General features: G+C 39.7%; 1 protein-coding gene across 1 annotated transcript in view; it reads left to right on the forward strand.

The window, feature by feature from the left end:
- Positions 1 to 22330, forward strand: part of EFL1 (elongation factor like GTPase 1) — a 69327-nt gene that overhangs the window by 8996 nt on the left and 38001 nt on the right. The window contains exons 8-14 of the mRNA XM_042475957.1: positions 940 to 1016; positions 1212 to 1348; positions 1660 to 1782; positions 2690 to 2789; positions 9821 to 9969; positions 11036 to 11214; positions 11953 to 12088. Coding sequence (XP_042331891.1) covers positions 940 to 1016; positions 1212 to 1348; positions 1660 to 1782; positions 2690 to 2789; positions 9821 to 9969; positions 11036 to 11214; positions 11953 to 12088 — 901 coding nt within the window. The remainder of the gene's footprint in view (positions 1 to 939; positions 1017 to 1211; positions 1349 to 1659; positions 1783 to 2689; positions 2790 to 9820; positions 9970 to 11035; positions 11215 to 11952; positions 12089 to 22330) is intronic.

The raw sequence follows: 22330 nt of genomic DNA on the forward strand, positions 1-22330 counted from the left end.
TCTTTCAGTTGGCTTCAGTAAATATGTAGATTGGTGATGCTATTATGTGTGTTTTGTGCCTTCAAGTCGTTTCTGACTTGTGGAGACCTGAAGATGAACCTATCATAGGGTTTTCTTGGCAAGATTTGTTCAGAAGTGGTTTGTCCCTGAGGCTGAGATGCTGTTATACAGTATGACAGTCAGTATGTGTAGCAATTCATGTAGTCAAAGAATGATACTTTTTCTCTGGGATCTTAAACTAGACAAAAGGAGGGCAACAGTTAGATTCCTTTGCTGAGGCTGTGCATGGCATCCAGATTCTGCATTGAAAGAATTAATTGTCAATTTTAGGGTAATATGGATGAATGTACTCTTCCCCTTCATTCCCCTTAACAGAAATATCAAAATAGGCAGCATCAGTCATCTGATTGCCCGGTATTGGTAGATGGCCACTGTGTAGGCACATTGTTCATGCTTGTGATTTCTGTATTTTACCTGTTAGTTGGACTGAAGTTGCTGGAAGACAAATCAGAAACAAGACATAGAGGGTATGGTCTCTATTTCAGGGTTCCTGAAAGTGAGTGTTCTGACAACAGGAACGGTGTCTTGCCACCTCAGGGAATGCAGTACACAGCCTTCTGAGGACAGTTGCATCAGATCTTTCAGCAGGGGATTGCTCCTGGGACCCTTTGTAGAGTGTATAAACTGCCAGAAATTGGGTCCCTTAACATAAAAAAAAGTTGGTAACCTGTTGAAATGGTGAATTGGCAACCTGTTGAAATGGTGAGTTTTCTGCTCCTAGAATCTTGAGGAAGTATGGCAGGGGTACGGAGAGACAGAATAGGGCTCTATGAAATCCCGTATGAATCCTCCATATGTAGGCGCTGTGCTTCTGAATCAGACCAGCTTTAATGCTGTATTGGATGTCCTCTGTTAATGTAACCCTTGGTTTTCTTCCAGTTGAAAGGAAAGAAGCCTTTGTTTGTGCAACTGGTGCTGGAAAATATATGGAGCCTCTATGAAGCCGTTACAAAAAGGTAATCAGAAGATTTCTTGATGCAGGAGTGGGTGAAGTTTGCTTTTTGGAATTTATATATGTTTTTTTAAATTTTTCAAGCTGTTGATGGTTGAATCAGTGGATAAGAAATCTGTGGGTACTGAGTACAAACTGTACTTATTAGCTGGTCAGTCAGGCATAACACTGTAATTGCATATTTCTGCTTTCTTTGTAGAGACAAGGAGAAAATTGATAAAATAGTTGCATCCTTGGAGCTGAAAATTGGTGCTCGTGAATTGCGTCATGCAGATCCAAAAGTTCAGCTTAATGCCATTTGTAGCCAGTGGCTGCCTGTATCAGAGGCAATTCTTTGTATCCTTAAAGTGAAAAATATATTTATGTCTTTCTCAAAGCACATATTATTTCCTCGAGTAGAAAATAAAGGGAGCGAATAACAGTCTTCATCAAATCAAATATCTTCCTGCCTTATTATCAACCCTTGTTTTGTGCTTCCTATCATCTCTAAAAAAATCTTTCTCCTGTAGACATTTAGTTCTGGATTATGGCTTTTGGAAAATCCTAGTTGAAAGGATTGTTTACTGTTACTGGATATTAGCTTCTTCTCTTTGTAGGCTATGACAAGGCAGAGAACATTTCTGTGTATCCTTAACATTTTGCTTTAGCCATGGTCTGCAGTAAACTTCCTAGTCCTCTTGATATCACTGCTGAGAGAGTTGAAAAGTTAATGTCTGTTGGAGCTAAAGCATTTGATTGTCTGCCTCAAGAAACACAAGACTTGAAGGATGGTGAGTAAATATTGTAGACAATTGAACCATGGAGGTTATGCTCCATTTAAATGATGCATACTCTAAACGGGGAGAATAAATAATAGAAGAGAGAAATTTTGTATGATAAACTGCAGTATGATTTTTCTGAGTGATGTCCTAAAACAAGAGTGGGGAAACTGGGCTACGAACTGTATGTGGTCCTGGTCTCTTTTTAAGGCCCATAAAGTCGCTACATCTATCCAAAACATTTTTTCAATGTGTAAAAACATTTGAAAACAATTGCTACGTTTGTTAGTTTGTAGGTTTAAACCATGAGTAGCAATTAACTGTTTTCAGGTGTTTTTTCATGATAGTCTCTAGGTTTAAATGAGAGCCAGCATGGTGCAGTGGTTTGAGCATTGGAATATGACTCTGGAGACCAGGGTTCAAATCCCCTGGCCATGGAAACCCGCTGGGTGAACTACAGTTCATGGAGCCCAGACTGGCCCATACTGAATTGCTGCCCCATTCTGAAAGAGTTTTGAAACCTAAAGAGAATTCAGCTTTCTGTAAGGTGGCTCAAAAGATCAGACAGACTTAGAATTTCCTAAGAAAGGGTCCGAACAGACAGGCCAAAATAAAGCTGCTTCAGGACACTTTGGAGGTTGCTATTTAAATGATGCATGCGTCCTAAGAGGCTGGAAGCCACACCAAAGCCACACTCCAGTCCTAAGGACTGGAGCACAGCTTTGATGCAGCTTCTGGCCTCTTAAGATGCATGTGTCATTTAAGCAGCATACCTCCAAAGTGACTTGAAGCAGCTGTATTCTGGCCTGTCTATTTGAGCCCTAAGTTTCTTTCCAGGATTCACTTACATATCATTTGAACCATAGAGTCTTTTGTCAAAATAGAGAGATATGTAATACTTTTAAAAATGTTTTCTTAGCTTTTATGAAATGCAGCAGTGAAGAAACTGCCCCAGTTATTGTCTTTGTTTCAAAGATGTTTGCTGTTGACCCTAAGATGTTGCCACAGAACAAGCCAAGGTGAGAAAATAATGCCATTTGATTTTTTTCCCTACTCTAGTGTGTTAAGGCATTAAATCTCAGTACAGAAGTCTAAATCATTTTTGGTGAAGTCCTTGTTAAAGTAATTTTCCCATATCTGAAACTCGGTCAGGCGTTGACAAGGTGTGGACATTCAGCACACTCTTGTCCTAAGTCAAGGATGGGGAATGTGTGGCCCTCCAGATATTTATAATGATTTTATTTATAGCTTGCCTTTCTCCTGGCATAGGGACTCAAGGTGGCTAATATTGTTGGACTGCAACTTCCATCACCCATCACTATTAGGCTGGCTCAGGCTTGTGAGAGTTGCTGCCCATCATCATCTGAAGGACCAAAAACATGCCATTTGTGTTACATTCATCAAGTGTTGGTGCACATGTACGCATGCGTGGGGAAGGGAGAGTGCAAGTTAAAGAATATATGCAGTTCCAAAAAGTGAGGTTATAGTTGAGATACAAATGTTAAATCACTGTTAATTTGCATTATAAATTGAAAATCTGTGTATCTTGATCTTTTAAAGGACCCTAATATTTTATGCATTGAGCGTTGCTGATTCTTCCAGGTGTTTTGAGCTTTTGACAGCCTTCTATTGTCTCCATATCTTGTTGATTACATTGTTTGGCATGCTGTGGATTTTTCAGTTGCTGCTACCTTTGCCTTACCTGTAACCCCCACATTTAACCCTTATATTCAGGACCATGTCTAAGACATATGTGTTATTTTGTTCAAAGCAATATTTGACATAGGAAACCCTATATTCAAACAGATACAGGATCTCCTGATGTCAACTTTTATCTCAATACAGCATATTTCAGGGATATTATGTACAAGGAAAAATGGCTATTACCTTGAGTTGCATTTCTGAACCTGTTGCGTAAAGAAGTGTTTCTGTCAGGGAAGGGAAGAAGAGGAAGGAAGAGGTTGAAAGAGAATCTGCCATCAGTCAGCTTGTTAGAAAAACTAACTTGCTACACGTTCTCTTAAGTGCATGGGATGGTTTAAATAAATTTGGGCCATTTTGCCAGTGAATGAGGACATGGGCATTTGTGTTTCATATATATGGCTTCTTCTTGCATTGGAGAAAAACTGAACAGTGTGAAAAGACAGGGAGTGTTAGGGGCTCCAAAGAGCTTGAGCTTCCTGGACTGAAGAAATGTAGTCACTTCTGGCTGGCAATTGCACTAGGTATAATGGCCACGAGATGGTGATATTCAGCTGTCTGAAGGTTGATTTTTTTTTAATAGCTACAGTTGGAAGTTTCTTTTAATTTTGCAAACTAGGAGTGAGAGATTGGGGTGAGGTGCTGTTATGAAAGTGGAGTTTTCTTTGTGTCATGTGTTTATCCATAACCATATGTTCATAAGCCTGGAAGTGGCCGGACAGAATGAGTAGGACTGTGGTGCTGGAAATCCCCCCTCCTCCATCCTCCAGTACCTTAAGAGTTTTGAACATAATCAGTTTAATCTTTTTGGAAACTTGGTGCTTGATAATTTGTTGTCTTCATAACATTGTTTTCCTTTTATTTTCTTTTATTTCTCCTTCCTTTGAAAGACAAGAAATTGTGACTTAAAACACAGGTTTGTGGTATACCATACCCTATGATGAGAGACTTAGGGAGCCAGGTATGTTCAGCCTGGAGAAGAGAAGGTTAAGGTTAAGAGCAAGGGGGCAGCCCTTCCATCCTCTTCATCCTGTGGCCAGCAAGGATGAAGACGGGCACATAGGCAGCTCACCAAGCTCTTCCAGGAGGCAAGAAAGAAAGACAGGTAGTGCTGTGTCCCCCTCTCCCTTGCCTGGCCTGGGGTTCATATTAATGGTTTTGTGTATCTGTGCAAAGTCCGGGAACATGTTGAATATCAGGGCCCTACTGTACAGAAAATATCACAAGATGGATTCCTGCTTATTTTTACAGATTGCAGGGGTCACTTTAGTAAAGCCCTTACTACTTAATGTCACAATTCTAATCTATCACATTTACACTATATGATGCAGTTTGACCAACAGAGCACAGTTGCCATGGGGACTGATAACATGAATAGGCAATTGCTCAGGTTTGACAAATTGTCACTTGGCAACTTTCACTGCATTTACCATAGATATCTTGTATTCTGTATTACCCTTGGCTTCAGATACATACTGTAATATAGTTGGCATAGAATCATAGAGCTGAAGAGGCCCCATAAGCCAACAAGTCCAACCTCCTGATCCCCAGCAAGTAATTGTTCAGCCTCATCTTGAAGACATCCTGAGAAAGAGACCACACCACCCCTTTAGATCATTAATTTTATTGCCAAACTGCTGTTACTGTCAAAAATGTGCTTCTAATTTGATAGGCATGCTTTCTATTCCATCATCTAAGTAATTTAAAAAGATGTTAAACAATACTGGGCCTGGGACAGAACCCTGAGGCACCCCATTAGTCACTTCTCTCCAGGATGAAGAACAGCCAGTGATGAACACTCTCTGGGTTTGGTCAGTCAGTCAATTAGAGATCCATCTAACAATAGCACTGTCTAGCCCACAGTTGACCAATACCTGGTGTCCTGACATCATCTGAAATTCCATTTCGCTGCCCCAAGAATGGCAGAAGTCGATCACAGACACTGAGTCCTCAGCATTGCTCAGACTAATGCCCTCTACAGACTTCATGTGTCTCACCCAACTCCTGGCCCTCATGATTTCGTGTATTCTTGTGGTTGCAGGCCAGCTCCTGGACCCACTAATGGTTTTTTTTTTCTTTCAAAAGGATATAGCTCTAAAGACACATTTATTGGTCAAACTTTTCAGCATCTCCCTGGTAGTCTGTCACACATCTCTCTAAGTGCTCATGTGGCCCCAGTAATTTTCACCTGTGATGCCAGCAAGTTGCAATAGAGAGCCTGTGCCAGGGCCAAATAGTTCAGGGCATGTGAAATTTCCCTCCTCCTTCAAAAAAGCATCAGTTGATTAGACCTCCAAGCCATCTGTTTACACCAATATACTTTACTTTGGTCCCCTATCTTCTAACTTAATAAACAACAGGCATGCCCTATCACATGTAGGGCATCCATGCTACATTGGGCAGAGCTCAAAATCCCCTCCATCATGCTCCTGCACAGTAGATTTGCTCATCCACTCCATGCAAGTGGGCTGTCAGTCCCAAACTCTTTGAGATAATATAATTGCAGTTTGGCCCCAGTTTGATCTCCTCATAGGTGTACACATCTTTGACCTATACAGTCGACCCTTCACATTAGTGGCTTTGACTTTTGTGATTTGCTTATTTGCAGATTTGATTAATGTTTTCTCTCTAGGAATCTCTTAAGTCCTCCAGAAAAATTCTTCTGGAATTTGACTGTAGAGTTAGCTGGAGAACCTAAAGATTCCTTGAGAAAACACTTTTCTAAGCATTTGTAGGTCCTCTGACATGATTCTGTGGTCAAATTCTGACAGAGGTTGACCACAGGGTTTTGTTGGAGGACAGAGAGATTCCTAGAGACGTAGTCTCTCAGGTTAAAAAGTACTGTTTTTTTTTTTTTAATTTGCTGTTTTTTCACTTTCATGGGGGTTCTGTGCCCCTAACCCCAGCACATGCGGAGAGCGCACTGTAATGGCTTTCCTCCTACATTCGTTTCCTCTGTTATTAATGGGGAGACATTATCATTTGAGATTCGTGGTTTAAAAAAGTCTTTATTTATAGGGGGTGTTATTTTTAAAAAGGTGACGGATACTTAGTTACCTAGCTGTAAATTGTCATCTACCTGCTGGTGGAAGTGCTAAATGTCCTGTCTGTTCCTGCTTCATTTTGCAGTAAGGTAGCACTTCTCTTTTAGGGGAAGTGTTGATGATTTTCTTTCTTAGAAGTCTGATGCTGCATCTTCCAGCAATGTAGATAATCCCAAGCACCTGAAAAGGCAGGGGACTATCTGTGCCTCGGTCTCATAAGTCAGGGCACATTTAGTGAGGAACCAATATGTGGTTTATTGTCAGAAAGAAACATGTTATGATGTTGTAGAAGTGAAGCAAAGATGTAATCCATAGCCAAGAATCAAGTGGCTGGAGAAGCGGAAAATGACTGGCTTTTGAGGAAGGAGGACACAGGCAGATAGACATGAAAAAGACCATATTCTTGAACAATGGAGCTGTACAGAAGCGAGAGCAGGTTTAAAGGTATAACAAATGCCAAGGGAGTGGCTGACAAGTACTCACAAGAATGTCCTTCTGCTGGGATGATTGATTGTAAATTATTGTTTTTCTGCCTTGCTCTTTTAGACCTCTTGACTGGAAAAGGAATAATAGGATTGTGTGTCTCAGCATTTAGGACATCAGGTCTTCACAGGCCAGTGAACTCAACGAGCAGATTGTAATGTGGCACTTGAATGAGGCTTCCTATTGTGTGGAAAGCAATGAGTGCTGCTCTTGACTGGACAGGGCAGCTTTTCACATAGCTCCATTATTTGTAGCAATCTGCCTGTCCACCTTTGCTTGTAAAAGCCATTTATAACCCCATCAAGAATGGGGAAACAGTCGGTGGAAATCATCCCATAACCTGACTTATCTTGGATGAGTAAAAATTGCCTTGAGGTGAGTGGCTGTTGAAAAACTTGAAGTTTTCCCTGCTGGAAAAACTTTGTCCAAGAGCAATTTGGAATTTTGGATGCCTGTGGAAACATCTGCGACTTATTCCCTATTTACCTAGCACTCAAGAGATGGAGCAGTTACTAGCCTTGACTATCTGTGGCAAGTAAATATAGTGTGTTTTTAATGACAAATTAGCAAAAATACCCAGCTTCACCCTGGCACCCTAACCCATGTTGATGTTCTTTTTCTGAGGTTATTCAGTTACAACAGAGTAAAAATCCAAGGAACGAGGCAGGATAGGGATGCTGATCTTTTAAAATGTTACCACTTTTACAGGAGAAAGATTGAGATATGGGTAAACAGGTATCAGCTGTTTTTAACTCCATTTGTTTAGTTTTAGTTTCCATAGGAAATGGAAACCACACAGTTATGACAAAAGCTCAATAGAAATGTATTGAGGCCGAGAAACCAACACAAAAGTTTGCTTCTTTTGGAAGGAGAACCAGCAAGCCAGCATTTTCAGTGTAGCATAAATACCTGTATGCAGAGATATGCTATGCCAGCACTATGCAACCCCTGTGCAGAATAACAACATTGTGCAACACATGGCAGTGGCTAGTTGCTGTTGTGCAATGCATAGCCACAATGCTTACCATTGCTTTTTGTGCAACTCTGCTTTCACTGCCTTCAGCAGAATATGTCTCTTGCGCCATGTGAATAATTCATCCCACATGTGTAGTGTGACTTAGGCATGCATATGCCACTAACGGGATGCCAGCCAGAATGTGGGGAATAGACATTGCTATTGGAATCATAGGCATCTGGGTTAATAAGTCCCATGGTATTGAACAAGACCATACAAAAACTTCAGGAGTAAAAATCTCTTAAGGAAGCACACTGATCTGTTACTGATCTGTCCATTTCAGAATGATTTGAGAGGATGTTTTGGTTTTGTAAAATCCACTCCTTTACCCTATGTCATCTTTCCCTATATTGTAAGGCCTTCTAGGAGGCCCTGTTTGAATGGCCCCACCATTTGAAAGGCAATAGGGGAGCGATCTGTGTGCTGGTGATTTTCCCAATTTGATGTTTTTTGCTCATAGATCAGACTTGATTGTGAGGAGTTGGCTTTTAAAAAAACAGCATCTGTACTTTGCCTATTAGAACTGGACTTTATGATATTCTGCTCTTCTCATTATGATTTATGGCTAGCTTTCTTATATTGTTACAGAAATTACAGCTGCAGATCGAGCTACACATCTCTGAAATATGTAGAATTATCCTTAAAATTCCATACCTGTAATTTTTCTCTTCAATTCGTATGAAATCCTGCTCCAGCTTTCTCTGATTGGGTGCCTGTCAGAAATATTGGTCTTTAGTTCCCAACAACCTAGACAACACTGTCAAGGCTGTGATTGGAAACTTGTTAGTCACAACTAGTGTAAACCTGGTGGTATTCTTTTGAATCAATAGTTGCCACATTAACCCAGTTTATTTAGTGGCCTTACTTTAGTTGGGTCTAAAATAAGATTCAGACCGATGCTGGGAGAAATAGAATTTGCAGTCCAACATATTTGAAAGGCTTCTGATTTGGGAAGACTTGTCCTATTCCTTCAAACAAGGATCTTCCTGTGAAATTGATACTTTCTGCTCCAGATGTATATGGAATTGACTTCTGCTCCTTTTTGTTTTCAGCTATCAAGTTAGTTCTATCTGCCTAAGACAACTATGGAATTCATGGGGTTGCCATAAATGAACAGGCAACTTAAAGGCACATGCACAGACACATTAAACTCAAAGGCTTGTCTGTGTTTTATCCTTTAACACACTTGCTTTTGTTATCTCCTCTTCTCTCCCTCCACCCCACGGATTTGCTTTAAAGTAGACCATTAGCTGTGTCATGTGACACCTTTCCAGTTGTCGTTTATCCAAGAAAGCAAATGTTTTCCTCCATTCTCCCACCTTGTAACTTCTGGTCATCTCACTTTTATTTTCCAAATAGAGGCCGACAAGCAGTTTCATTTCTCATCTTAAGTTCATTGCTGTGATTTGTACTGAATTTGTGGTTTGCATTGATCCCAATCAGTACTATTTATTAGTAGGGAAGGACTATGTTCAATAGCATGTACTATCAGAACTGTAGACCTATGTTTGTGGATAGCACCTACAAATGAAACTAACACAACAAAAAGTGCATATCTTGAAGGGGAAAGGAACCACTTATTGTGGTCACTTTGAAGTGCAAACTCTCCTTGTTGCAAACAGACTCCACAAATGGATTCAGCCAAAACAGATGGAATTGCTTTAAACCTGGAGAGAATCTTGAATTATCCAGCTATCAAAACAATAGCACTATCCTCTATTTGTTTGCCATATTTTTTACCCTAGCAAAGATTATTTTTCCTTTATGTGCTAATTATAATCTGAATGATGTTTTAAATGGTACATAGGCCACTGTCACAAGAAGAAATAGCCCAAAGGCGTGAACTTATAAAGCAGCGGCATGCTGAAAAGATGGCTAACCAAGGGCTAGAATCAATGCAACAGGCAACTGGAGGGAATTCAGCAAACCATACTTTAAAGACAGGAGAGCCTAAAGGTAAGCAAAGGAATAGGAATTTGCTGGATGAGTTGGGTTCATGTTTGCTAAAGAAGCATAGCCATTTATGCCATTCTCAACCAGCTTTCCCTAGCCTGGCAACCTCCAGATATGTTGGATTGCCATTTCTGTAAACCCACTTGGCTGTGGGATTATAGATGTTGTAGTCCAACATATCTGAAGAATGCCAGGCTATGAAAAGCTATTTTAAATGGAGGGCTTTTGAAATCATTTTCCTTGTATATATCCAAAGGGATAGACCCTCCCTCACCCAATGTTGTATCTGTTTATGCCCCTATTTTAGAGAAATAATTTTCAAGAAGGTGTTGGAATTCTTCCTTCTTCATGTTTTGGATATATATGGAAGGAGGGAGCCTTCTAAACAGGACTTCAGCTGCCTCTGTTCTGTATGTTTCAGAAAAACACAAATGCAGTTTTTAGTTCTGGACTTCCTGGCATGTGCTAATCTCACTAGTTCTTAGATTCCTCCCCCTCCCTCAAGAGGTGATAGATGTATCTTATGACTGCCTATCACCCTAAATACATTTTAGTAATGTGTCAAACCAGAATCTTAGGAGTCAGCTTGAGCAGGCTGCTTCCTCTCTAGCAATTCAATGAAGTGGCTATAAGAAGGAGCCCTTTTTGTGTTAAGAACTGTGGGAGTGACTTCATCACTTGATTGTCTTGTAACATTTGCATCTCATGCATACTTCTCATTTGTTTTTTTTTTTCCCTTTCTTTCTTGTCCTATGCAGTTTAACCTGCTATATATTATATTGCTGCATGCCATGTAACTGGCCCTAGTTCAAACCCCAGATGTGCCTCTCTCTCTCTTACAGATAATCTGGGGAATATTTTGATGACATCATTTTTTGATTATTACTTTTAAAAGGTCTAAAATAGACAGAGAAATTTAGTTATATTGGTCTTCCCCAGCACATTATTGATTTGCTTCTTACAGTTGCAATCTTTGGATCTAAATATGCTATTGTCATCAGAATAAAGTAAAATTACATAGACACACACCCATACATATATATCTGTTCTGTTCTTGATCCTTCATTAGGGGATAATCAGCTACCTACCAGTCAAGTGGAGACCACTTCCCCAGCAGCTGTGAAACCAGACATGGAAAACAAGCAGGCTTTTGTTGCTTTTGCAAGGGTGTACAGTGGAGCTGTGAAAAAGGGACAGAAGGTCTTTGTTCTTGGACCAAAATATGATCCTGCTGAATCATTGCACAAGGTAAGGTGTGAAGACAAAATAAGGTACACTGCATTTTTTCACAGTATAGTTAACAATATCTCTTCCGGGAATACTTTTAACATTTTAATATACTTATAATACATGATGAATCTGATTGTAATTTTAGAAGTTGCAGTGTACACCTGCTGTACTGCAGACTGTAGAAAGCTTATTCAGAACATGGAGCTTCATAGAGTTGGGCAGCTGCTGGAGTGGTTCACAAGCCATTTCCTTGCTGCTTTCCTCCTGCCCCTACTTCATAAAAGTTCAGAAAACAAGCATACATATGCGTAAACAAATTAGCACCTTAAGGGGTCTAGTGACCTTAGGAGGTGTGTGTGTGTGTGTACTCATATATCTCTGCTTTGTAGAGAAGGAGGATCCAAACCCCTTTTATCCTCCCTCTTTGGCTTTGGTTGGCAACTTGTGACATTTGGGAGGGCGAGGCTTGGTGTATCCATTAGTCTACTTGTGACAGGGTAGACTGTGCCAGCTATTTTGTCCTCCATTTCTGGGTAGGCTTCGTATGTTAAAGCTTACTATAACATTTTAAAATGTAGCCTGAGAATTTAAAGTATTCCTTTTTTATTCATTTATTCATTTACTCAAGCCTAATTTCTGCATCTTGGCATAAAAATGGACCTACCCTTTTTTCTGGAAGACTTGGTTAAGAATGTTCTGGAAACAATAAACATACATAAATCAATTTTTTTCCTCCTCTTCATCCTGCCCATATAGCTTCCTTCTGGTTGTTCTGCTGCTGATAACCTGCCCACCGTGCCTCACCTGGCCTGCTGCACTTTAGAAGAACTCTATTTGTTAATGGGAAGAGAACTAGAAGAATTACAGGAAGTGCCTTCAGGGAATGTTCTAGGTAAGTGCCCTACATTCTTTTAAAAAAATCTTTATTCCATTGGTGAAACAAGTATGGTTTCCACATCCTTGTTTCTTTTATTCTGGAGAGTTCTATGCCATTTGTCAACTAATTTATATCTACCTGGAGTCCCTTCTAGTCTCCTTCCAGTTACCTTGGCTTCCATCTCATGAACAACAGTATTGTCCAGATAGGCATATAAACAACATTCCCCTTAATTCCAGATTCTTATGAATTTGAAATTTAAGGTAATTTATAATGGAAGAATAAACGTCTGGTTTGATATCTTTCTATAATATTTATTAGTCAACAAGTAATAGTATACATTTCTGCATTTCTTGCGGATATCATTCATATTATACATTGCTTTTATATAGTCTTAACAAATGTTCATCAAATCACATAGATATTTTCAATCTTGAAGTAAATCTCTTAATCAGAGTTTACATGGTCTAGGCATCATGCTTAGATATGCATTACATGGTCTTAGGCCACAGTTGTACAGAAGATAGGAAACAATTAAGCAATCATGGGAAAGGGAGTGTGGCCAACTGGTGGCCTCCAGGAGGCTGGATTGGAACTCTAGGAAGGTTGGATTTAGCCTTGGAATCTATTTTTTCTTCTTCATGGTCTCTGAGTGGTCATCTATGCACTCACACAACCCGACCCACATTGTGTCCTGCTGATCTCTGTGGATAGCTGCATTGATGTCCATGGAACTAGTAGTTTCAGTGGGAAGCCTCTTAAATGATGTTGCTGGAGGTTGGAAGGCCTACTGCCAAAATGCTTCTGCTACATTCTAGAAGGTTCTGAATGGTGCTCTGCGCAAGTGCAGGATAATCCACTTGTGTGAGTGCACAGATGATCATTTGAAGAGCTTCAGTTACAGGTAAGCAACCTGCCCATCGCCACCTGGGACCTATCTTAATTTTTTCAACTGTCTCAGACTTAGAGTTGAATTCTGAATGTTTGGGAAGTATATTCCATGCTTTACCATTAAGCAATGCATGCAGAAATTACCGGTTAAGAGAATCTTTAGTTAACAATCTCTAGTTAAAAAGGCATCTCAGGGCTGGGCAGGATGTCTTCTGCCTGAGTCTCTGGAGAGCTATGGCCAGTCTAAGAAAACAGCACAGCACAACATTGACCAGTAGTCTGTCTTGACATAAGGACAGTGATATATTCTTCTTACTTCATCACTTCATTAAAGCAGGGATTTAGCCAGACCTCTTCTGAATTTTCCTATAAAGAAGAATGGCTTTGTGGTATGGGATAAAAAGTTGGTTATATGTATGCAGGCGGTAACATTTTCGTGGTAACCTAGTGAATCCTTTTGACAAAACTGTCCAAATATGTGTGTGCATTTCCAATTAGACTTTATGCTCGGTTAAATGTACCTGCACATGGTGGACAACTTCTAGTATTTCAGATGATGTTTTGGGATGATATACACATATATTAACCATAAAAATAATAAAGAAGTTCTTATCCTAAATTTCATTGAAGGCGGTGGCATACAAGTGGATAGAAGTTCTAAACAAATGTATAATAAGTTGGGCATAACATATTTATAATATAGGGCTTTTCCATGACAGACATTAATATTAAATATTTCTAGAAATAGGTATTTATTGTGTCCAAAAAGATATGAGAAACTAAATTTACCTTCTAAATCTTTGTTTATAAATGTACCTTCCAGAGCTTTTTTTTTAATCGTGGAAACTTAAAATCCCTTCCAGATGTTCTTCCCCCAATTCAATTTTAACTCAGGAACCATGCAATGATTACTATCAGCCTAATTCTATTTTATCAAAGATGGTTTTGATTAGGCATCTTGGTACAACTTTTGTTGTAGTTTTAAAATGATTTCCTTTATTCTTGTTTCTTATACGCCATAGATTTTGTGCCACCTTCTGGAAATTAATTTTGTGAAATTGGATAAATGAGAGGGAAAAAATCTTAATTAACTTTCCAAAATGCCAAGAGTTTCAAGTCATATTACTATGTAGTCTTGTGTATTTGTGCTGTGGCATAATTATGTGGACAAAAATTCCATCAGCGATGCCTTTATTGGCCAACCAAAATGCACAATATACTTGTTGCAAGCTTTCGAAGCTCCATGGGCTTCTTCATCAGGCAAGATGTTACAAACAGCAGGGGGAAAAAAACCAGTTGGAAATGTTGTTTCAGTCCTTAGTAAGGATGGTATGCTGGTGAGCATACCTTTTGTAGGAAGGCTCCTCTTTCTTCTGGCCATGCGGCAATAGGGAGATTTTCAAAGTCCAAGAAATTTAAAGTCCATTGCATCTTAACAGGGACCTCTCTTTTGCAATTCAATATGTCTCCATTCCAGTGAAATCACAGGCCTCTTTGTAGACAGAGAACAATAGATTCCCCAAAAAGTATCCATGTTTTTGCATCAGGAACATTTTGGTGGTACACCTCTACATCCTCCCCAGAATCCTCCTGTTCACCAAACAGGAGAAAAGAACAACTGGAAATGTTAGATACCTGCATGTTGTTTCAGTCCTTAGTAAGAACAATGTGCAGGTATCTGACTAACATTTCCAATTGTTCTTTTCTCCTGTTTGGTTTGTAACATCTTGCCTGATGAAGAAGCCCATGGAGCTTCAAAAGCTTGCAACAAGTATATTGTGCATTTCAGTTGGCCAAAATAGGTATCACTGATTGGTTTTTGTTTGGATTTGTTAAATGGTCAGCACAGCTACCCTGCATGTTTCCGATAATGTGGAGTGAGACTTAATCTAAGGTAAGTGTTGCAGCATTACAACCTGGCATGCATTCAGTTTCCTTATATAGGTTGAGTATCCCTTATCCAAAATGCTTGGGACCAGAAGTGTTTTGGATTTTTTTCAGATTTTCAGAATAATTGCATATACATAATGAGCTATCTTGGAGATGGGGCCCAAGTCTATTTGTGTTTCATGTGCACCTTATTCAGATAGCCTGAATGTAATTTTATATAATATTTTATATAATATTTTGTGCATGAAACAAAGTTTGTGTACATTGAACCACCAGAAAGCAAAAGTGTCACTATCTCAACCACCCCTTAACGCAGTTCCATATTTTACATTTAAATTGTTGGGTATCTCTTTCAAGCAGTGTCATATATGGGTTTGTACACAAACCAAAGAATTTCGGCAAGTTATCCAGCACCCCATGTTGGCATCTTTCTTAACAGCATGCATCATCAAAATATAAACTTCACTGACTTGTCTGTAATTAAGCCCAGATTTAGTTTATGGCTCTCCTCCAATTATGACCTTTATTGAGAACTGCAGGGTAAGATGGGTTTCATTAGCAAAGCTTTTAACAGATTCTGCAAAAGGCAGACTTTTACTGCTTGACAGAAGATTGCTTAGGGGCCTAGTGTACATGAAGCTGCTACTTCCTTTGTGCCCTGTTGTGATCATTGTGTGAAATCAGCTTGGCTAGCACAGAGAAGTAAGCACAGGATAAAATTTATCACTTCAGACTGCCTGTGTGAGACCATTTTTTTCCTGAATGCTTCCCTTTGCAAAACATCCTACAAAACAGAAAAATAGAACAAGAAATACGGAGAAAGAGAGGGATGAACAGAATCTTTGTCTTTGATGTAATAACTTTTTATCAGTTTTAGCAGGGATGAAGAGCCATGTGTTCCAGAATGGTCATGTTGGTTGGGGATTCTGGGAACTGTAGTCCAAGTCTTGGTGTCGATCAAGCATGCCTAGTATGTTGCTATTTTCATTTATCTGGAAGCATTGCTCTTCATTGTTGTGGTTAACTGCCCTTGAATCAACCTTGACTCATGGCAATTCTGTGGGTGAGACCCCCTATCCTTTACTGCTCTTCTCAGATCCTGCAGGCTCAGGTCCATGTCTTTCCTGATTGAGTCTCTCGTACGTGGTCTTCCTCTCTTTCTGCTACCCTTCTACCTTTGAAGCATTATTGTCTTTTCTGATGACTGATGCCTTCTCATGATGTGTCCAAGTATAGCAGCCTCAGTTTCATCATCCTGGCTTCCAGAGAGAGTTTAGGCTTGATCTGTTCCAGGACCCATCTGTTTGGTTCTTGGCTGTCTGTGGTATCCTTAGCACTCTTCTCCAACACCACATCTCAAAAGAGTTTGTTTTCTGTCACTGTTCATAGTTCAGTATATTAAAGGTTCTGCAGATGTCATAATAGTATCTGCAGATGTAATTAAAATTTAAACTTCCTTCTGTAATATCTTTGATAAATATGTAATTTTATGCTAAGTTGAGCAGTTTTTCATGTGTCTTTAAATAATGATCCACTTTCATTTTGATGGGCTTTGGATAAGTTCCAAGCAAAATAAAAGTCTTTAGAGCATCCATTTATTTATTTATTTATTTATTGCTCTTATATCCCTCTCTTTTCCCCAAATGGGATCCAAGGCAGCTTGGATTTATAGAGAGAGGAACTGACAATGTAGGACCAGTTCTTGGGCTGGATGACATATTTGACAGCTAATATAGTAATAGTTGCTGACTTGTTGGTGCAGTAGCAGCAGTAGCATCCATGGATTGATTGATTCACACATTAATACTCCATATAGTGACTTGTTACATTCTTCACATACTTGCCAATTTTGAATTTTGACTATAAATGGTTCTGGACAACTTGCCTGAAGCTGACTTGTGGGTGTAGACCCATCCCAAGATTACATAGGGTGACACTTTTACGTATATTTGTAACACCTTTTTTTACTTTTACTTTTCCTTCCTTCCCCCATTGAAAAGGCAAATGCCATGCTATTGACGATTCCTAGTTTAGGGAGCGATGCCAGCCTTTGCTGCCAAGGATTCATATGTGCATTAAATATTCTTTTAAATGTGAACCATCTGTAGCTTTTTCAAGATGAATTAAAAACCAACCATTGAACTCTGTGAGGCTTAAGGCTGACTCAGTATCAAATTTTGAACAGAAACATTTGTTTTTCATTGTGTTTCCATATTCTAGGGATTCACCATTGTTTCCATAGCTAAGCCATCCAAATTTTAACTCATCTTTCCTAAGACATGTTATAACATTTCAGTGATATTTCTGTGGGGAAACCTGCATCATTCCTCTCCATATTCCAAAATAAATCCCTTTTTATTTCTGCAGCAGTTGCTACCAGCAGTGATTTTACAATCTGTCAGTCTACAGATCTGGCATCCAGACTGACAGCACTTCATAAAACAGTGTTCCACTTTGTGTGTTAGGTGTTTTTTTCTGTAATTAAAGATTCTGTACATCATTAATCTACCCTTAATATTATAAATAATTTTTACAGAGAAACTCTTAGTTTGGGTGTGAAAAAGAAAATATTTCAGATTTATATAGTTTGTTCTAAGTACTTCACATTATCTTACTTATCCTAACAGCAACAGTATACAATTAGTCACTATTATTCTCATGTTAGAAACAGGGTGCAGGCAACTGATGCTCACACAAAAGCTTGCCTAAAGACATCTGATGAGTTGGTGGCAGCCTGGTGACACTGGAACTGGGAATTTCCCACTTCTTAGCCTTGTATATTGGGCTACATGACCCATGTTCCATTTTGCTTCAAATATTACCTTGAGGCAATATTTGGTTTCAGTACCACTTTGCTTTATTTAATCGTGAGTAAAATATCCAGTACGTTGGATGTAATATTTGCATTGGTGTCCAGTACTTCTATGTGGCCTGTTTCAGAATAACCATTGCACTCCACCTAGGGTCAGTGCTGGGTGTAGGTTTTGCCTTTCACTGAAATAATGTGTCCATATGTAACAGTATCCCTATATATATCAATAGTTGTCCCATCCATTGCAAATCAAGCCTGGCCCTGTCTCCATAAATTCATCCCCATTTGTTCTGTTGTTCAGTCATAAGAAGGGTTCTGCTGGATCATACTATTCTATGATTCTATGATTCTATATCTAAGGTATATCTCAGGGATAGGCAGTTGGTCTGATGGTAGGGACCAGTATCTGCCCTTATGGCCTCCAGTGGACTATATGAGTACATTTTCACCAAAGTGGAAGTGACATCAAATCACTTTGTTCTGTTTTTTACCTTTTGGGGGAGAAGGGAGATGGAAAGCATTGGTACCAAATTAAGACTTGCAGGAAAGGGATTGGGGTTGCTTATAGAATTATGGACTTTCCTCAAGCTTGGTTTATTTGGTTCAGCATATTTGTTTCCCATGGTGCTTCTGGGGGGCCCACAAGCATGTTAAGAAGGCAATCTGCCCAATGTCGCCTAGTTTATTGAAGAAGCAAGCAACTTCCCTTCATCCTTCCCTGTCAGCAGTATTTATTAGGGATCACCACCTCTGTGGGGTTACACATCCCCAGCCCCTGCCTTAGTGGTATGATGGTTCTGAGAAGATAAGTTCTAGACAGTTGTCATATATAGTAATGGATCCTCCATGAACTTGTTATTCTGAAACGTGACAACCTTGAGAAATAGCTTTTATCTGTTAAAAACATACAGACAATCTGAGATCATGCAAAAACATTTTGAAAATGTACAGATCCCTGTTGAAAAGTTCTTTAGCTTTCATTCATGTAAGGGAGGGAGTCATATTTCTTTAATTTTCACATACATAATCTGCGTTGTAAGCTCTGCATCCCTGACCTGTTGCATGTCTTCTCCGTTACTTTTGCCCTTTCCCACCAGCTACTGCCAAAACAAAAATGTCTTCAAAGTTTTTCTAACTGTTACAATTGGGATAAATCATGCCATTTCAGTACATTTAGGGAGAAAAGTGGTATACTGTAATGTATAACAGAGATAATGGCATAGGGGAGGCAGGGGTGTTCTTAGGACATAAAACACTTGGTCTAATTCAGAAAGGTCTAGGACTGTGATCATCTGTGTGTGCTGTAGAATTGCTATAAATGTTCCTTTGTACAGTTGTGTTCTGCTGTCTTGCAGTGTCATTGCACTATTTTAATTACATTCCCCTTTGATAAGCTATACATTCTGGAGAAACAGTATGGGCATTGCTAAAGGTTTTTTCTTGCTCTCCCTAATGGTCATCTGTGTCCAGAACTTCAGGAGCTCTTCTAGGTTCACATGTGAAGCCTTTCTTTCACTCAGGGCTTGGGAAACTTGCTTTGTGGATTATAGTCCAGAGTTTCAGAATCCCCTCCACTATCATGATGAGAACAGCAGTCCCCCAAAGGTAGCTTCCCCAGCTCCACCTCTACTACACACAGGAGCTTTTTCATTTCTCCATCCAATGGCTGCCCAATACCCTCTAATTGCCATATTTGAGATATCCAAATATTTCCTTCACTTCCTTGCCCTTCCTCTGCTATGATTTTATACAGGGAAGAGCCCATTCGTTCAGCTATCATCTCCTTCTACAGCCTCATCCCCCAAAGTGAATGGACTTTAATCTAATCTAATTTAGTGTAGTGGGAATCTCCATGAAGTCTTCATTTTTTATCAAGGACCTATTTAAATATCTGACTTTTGAACAGGGCATTTCCTAAGCATTTAAATTTTTTGTCAGCATTTGCATCCTGGCATCCTGGTATGAGACCAGTTGGCAATGTGTATTCTTGTTTTAACATTTCTAATTCACATTTGTAGAGTTAGCTGATGTGCTGGGGAAGTACCTAATAAAATAACTGTAATGCTCTGTGTAGGGTGAGAAGCATATTCTGGGGGTTTCCTGACCTGGAACAGACTGCATGTTCCAGTCACATTTTGATGATTTCAGATAGTTCAGGACGGGCTCCCTGAAATACTATTCAAACACAAACTTGCCCCCAAAAGTGTCATTTGTTGTTTTTTAATAGGGAGGAATAGGGATTGCATGTGATCTCCTTGGCCAACATGATATTAAAGTAATTAAGTTGAAACAACCATCTACATAAGTAGGAGCCTTGTATAGTAAACTGCAAAAAACAAAATCATAGTGGGCTCATGAACTGTATATTTACATTTCTGTCTCCTCCTTCCTCCTGGGAGCTTACTGGGGGCTTGTATACGTACTGTATTTTGCGTCTCCCAATTTTATATTTGCAACAGTGCAGCAATCTGCTCTATGTGGGGAGAGATAGAGACCAATCTCAGGGCATTTCAGGTTTAAACTAGGTAACAGTGCAAGTGCCACTAACATTTTCTATCCTATAAAAGGGTTTTCCCAGAGAAACATACTTCAAATACCAGATTTGCAAATTAAACTTTTGTTCACCTTCTGTGCCCAAAAAACCTGAAAAACAAAATCAAAACACACTAAATGCAAAGACCAGCATTTCTCAAACACAACTGTCACACAAAAAGACCTGTCGTCCTGACACGCTTAGCTGCATAAAGAAGAAACTTTATGGGCATCTTTAGGGAAAGTATTATGAAGTTGAGATATCATTACTGACAAAGCCCTGCCCCAGGCACTCAGAAACCTTACTCATCTATCAGACCCAGAGCTTTTTGATGATGTTCTCAGAGCAATGAGCACTGTTGGCTTTATGCCATGCACATTTTGCAGCAAAGCAGAAAGTTCAGTATTGATCTCATTAGACCAGAGATTTTCCCCCAACATGTTTGCTGTGAATCCCACAAGCAGTATGCAAAGGGATTGGATACAGATCTGTTTTTAGCAATGTCTGTCGTCTTACCATTCTCCTACAAATCCCAGCTTTGTAGACCATTGAGATGATTGTTCTCATATCTCTGCGGTGGATCTCTCCAGCTCCTTTGGCCTCTTGATTGCTTCTTTGACCAGCATCCTCCTCTTTGATGGACAGCCTTTTCCGTACAGATTTGCAGTTAAGCCATTTTGTGCCTTCAAGTAGTCTGACTTACAGTGACCTTATCATGGGTGTTTTCTTGTTAAGATTTATTCCGAAGGATTTCCAGTTGCCTTCCTCTGAGGTGGGGAGTGTGTGATTGGAATATTCTGGGATATGTTCGTGCTTACAGGACTTTAACTAAAAGCTGCCAGCAAATAAGGAAAATGGATAATGACCCACAGATTGGAAGTGATCAATATGCATTCCCACCCACAAAAAAGGTGACAAAGAAGATTGCGGTAACCACAGGACCATTGCACTGATTTCCCACACAAACAAAGTTATTCTCAAATTTCCTGACAGTAAGATCTGTTTGACTGTGGAACATATTCCTTCCTAGAGTGATGGAGTCTCCTCTTTTGGAGGTCTTTCAACAGAAGCTGGGTGGCCATCCATCCGGGGTGCTTTGATTGTGAGTTCAAAGCACCCCGGACGGATGGCAGGGGGTTGGACTGGATGGCCTTTGTGATCTCTTCCAACTCTAGCATCCTATGACTTACTATAAATTCAATCTGGATAACCAAGAAATAGTCAAAGATTTCTCATTATTTGGATCCATCATTGAACAGAATGGAGATTTCAGGCAAAAAAAATCAGAAGAAGACAAGGACTGGGAAGGGCAGCTATGACATAACAAGATTCTAAACTGCAAAGATATAAAACTGAACACTAAAGTAAGGATTTTGTTTTCCTCATCATCATATACAGATGTGAAAGTTGGACAGTGAAGAAAGCAGATAGAGAGAAAATTAACTCATTTGAGACATGGTGTTGGAGAAGAGTGCTAGGAATACCATGGACATCCAGAAAGTCAAATAAATGGTTATTAGAACATATCAGGCCTGAGCTCTTCCTTGAAGCCTAAGGCCTGTTAAAGACTGCCAAAATAAAGCTGCTTCGGGTCTCTTTGGAGGTATGCTATTTAAATGATGCATGCATCCTAAGAATCCGGAAGCTGCACCAAAGCTGCACTCCAGTGCTTAGGAATGGAGTGTGGCTTTGGCGTGACCTCTAGACTCTTAGGACCCATGCACCTTTTAAATAGCATACCTCCAAAGAGACCCGAAGCAGCTTTATTTTGGCAGTCTGTAACAGCCCAAAATGACCAAACTGAGGCTGTTGTATTTTGGCCACATCATGGGAAGACACAGCTCACGGAAAAAAACAATAATTCTAGGAAAGGTGAGGGTTGTAGAAAGAGAGGAAGGCTGCATATTAGATGGATAGATTCAGTCAAAGAGGCCATGACCCTGAGCCTGTGGGACCTGAGCAGAGCAGTTGAGCACAGTTGGCTTGGAGGTGTCTCATTCATAGAGTCTCCATGAGTCCAAGTCTATTAGAGGGCAGTTAACAACGATAAGAACAACACTACTGGTAGAATTCAAAGACATAAGCTGTGTAGTCTAGAAAATCAGTATGCAAACGTATTCTTGTAGCACCT

The sequence above is a fragment of the Sceloporus undulatus genome, chromosome 6, assembly GCF_019175285.1.
Source record: "Sceloporus undulatus isolate JIND9_A2432 ecotype Alabama chromosome 6, SceUnd_v1.1, whole genome shotgun sequence".
In the NCBI taxonomy this organism is placed as follows: Eukaryota; Metazoa; Chordata; class Lepidosauria; order Squamata; family Phrynosomatidae; genus Sceloporus; species Sceloporus undulatus.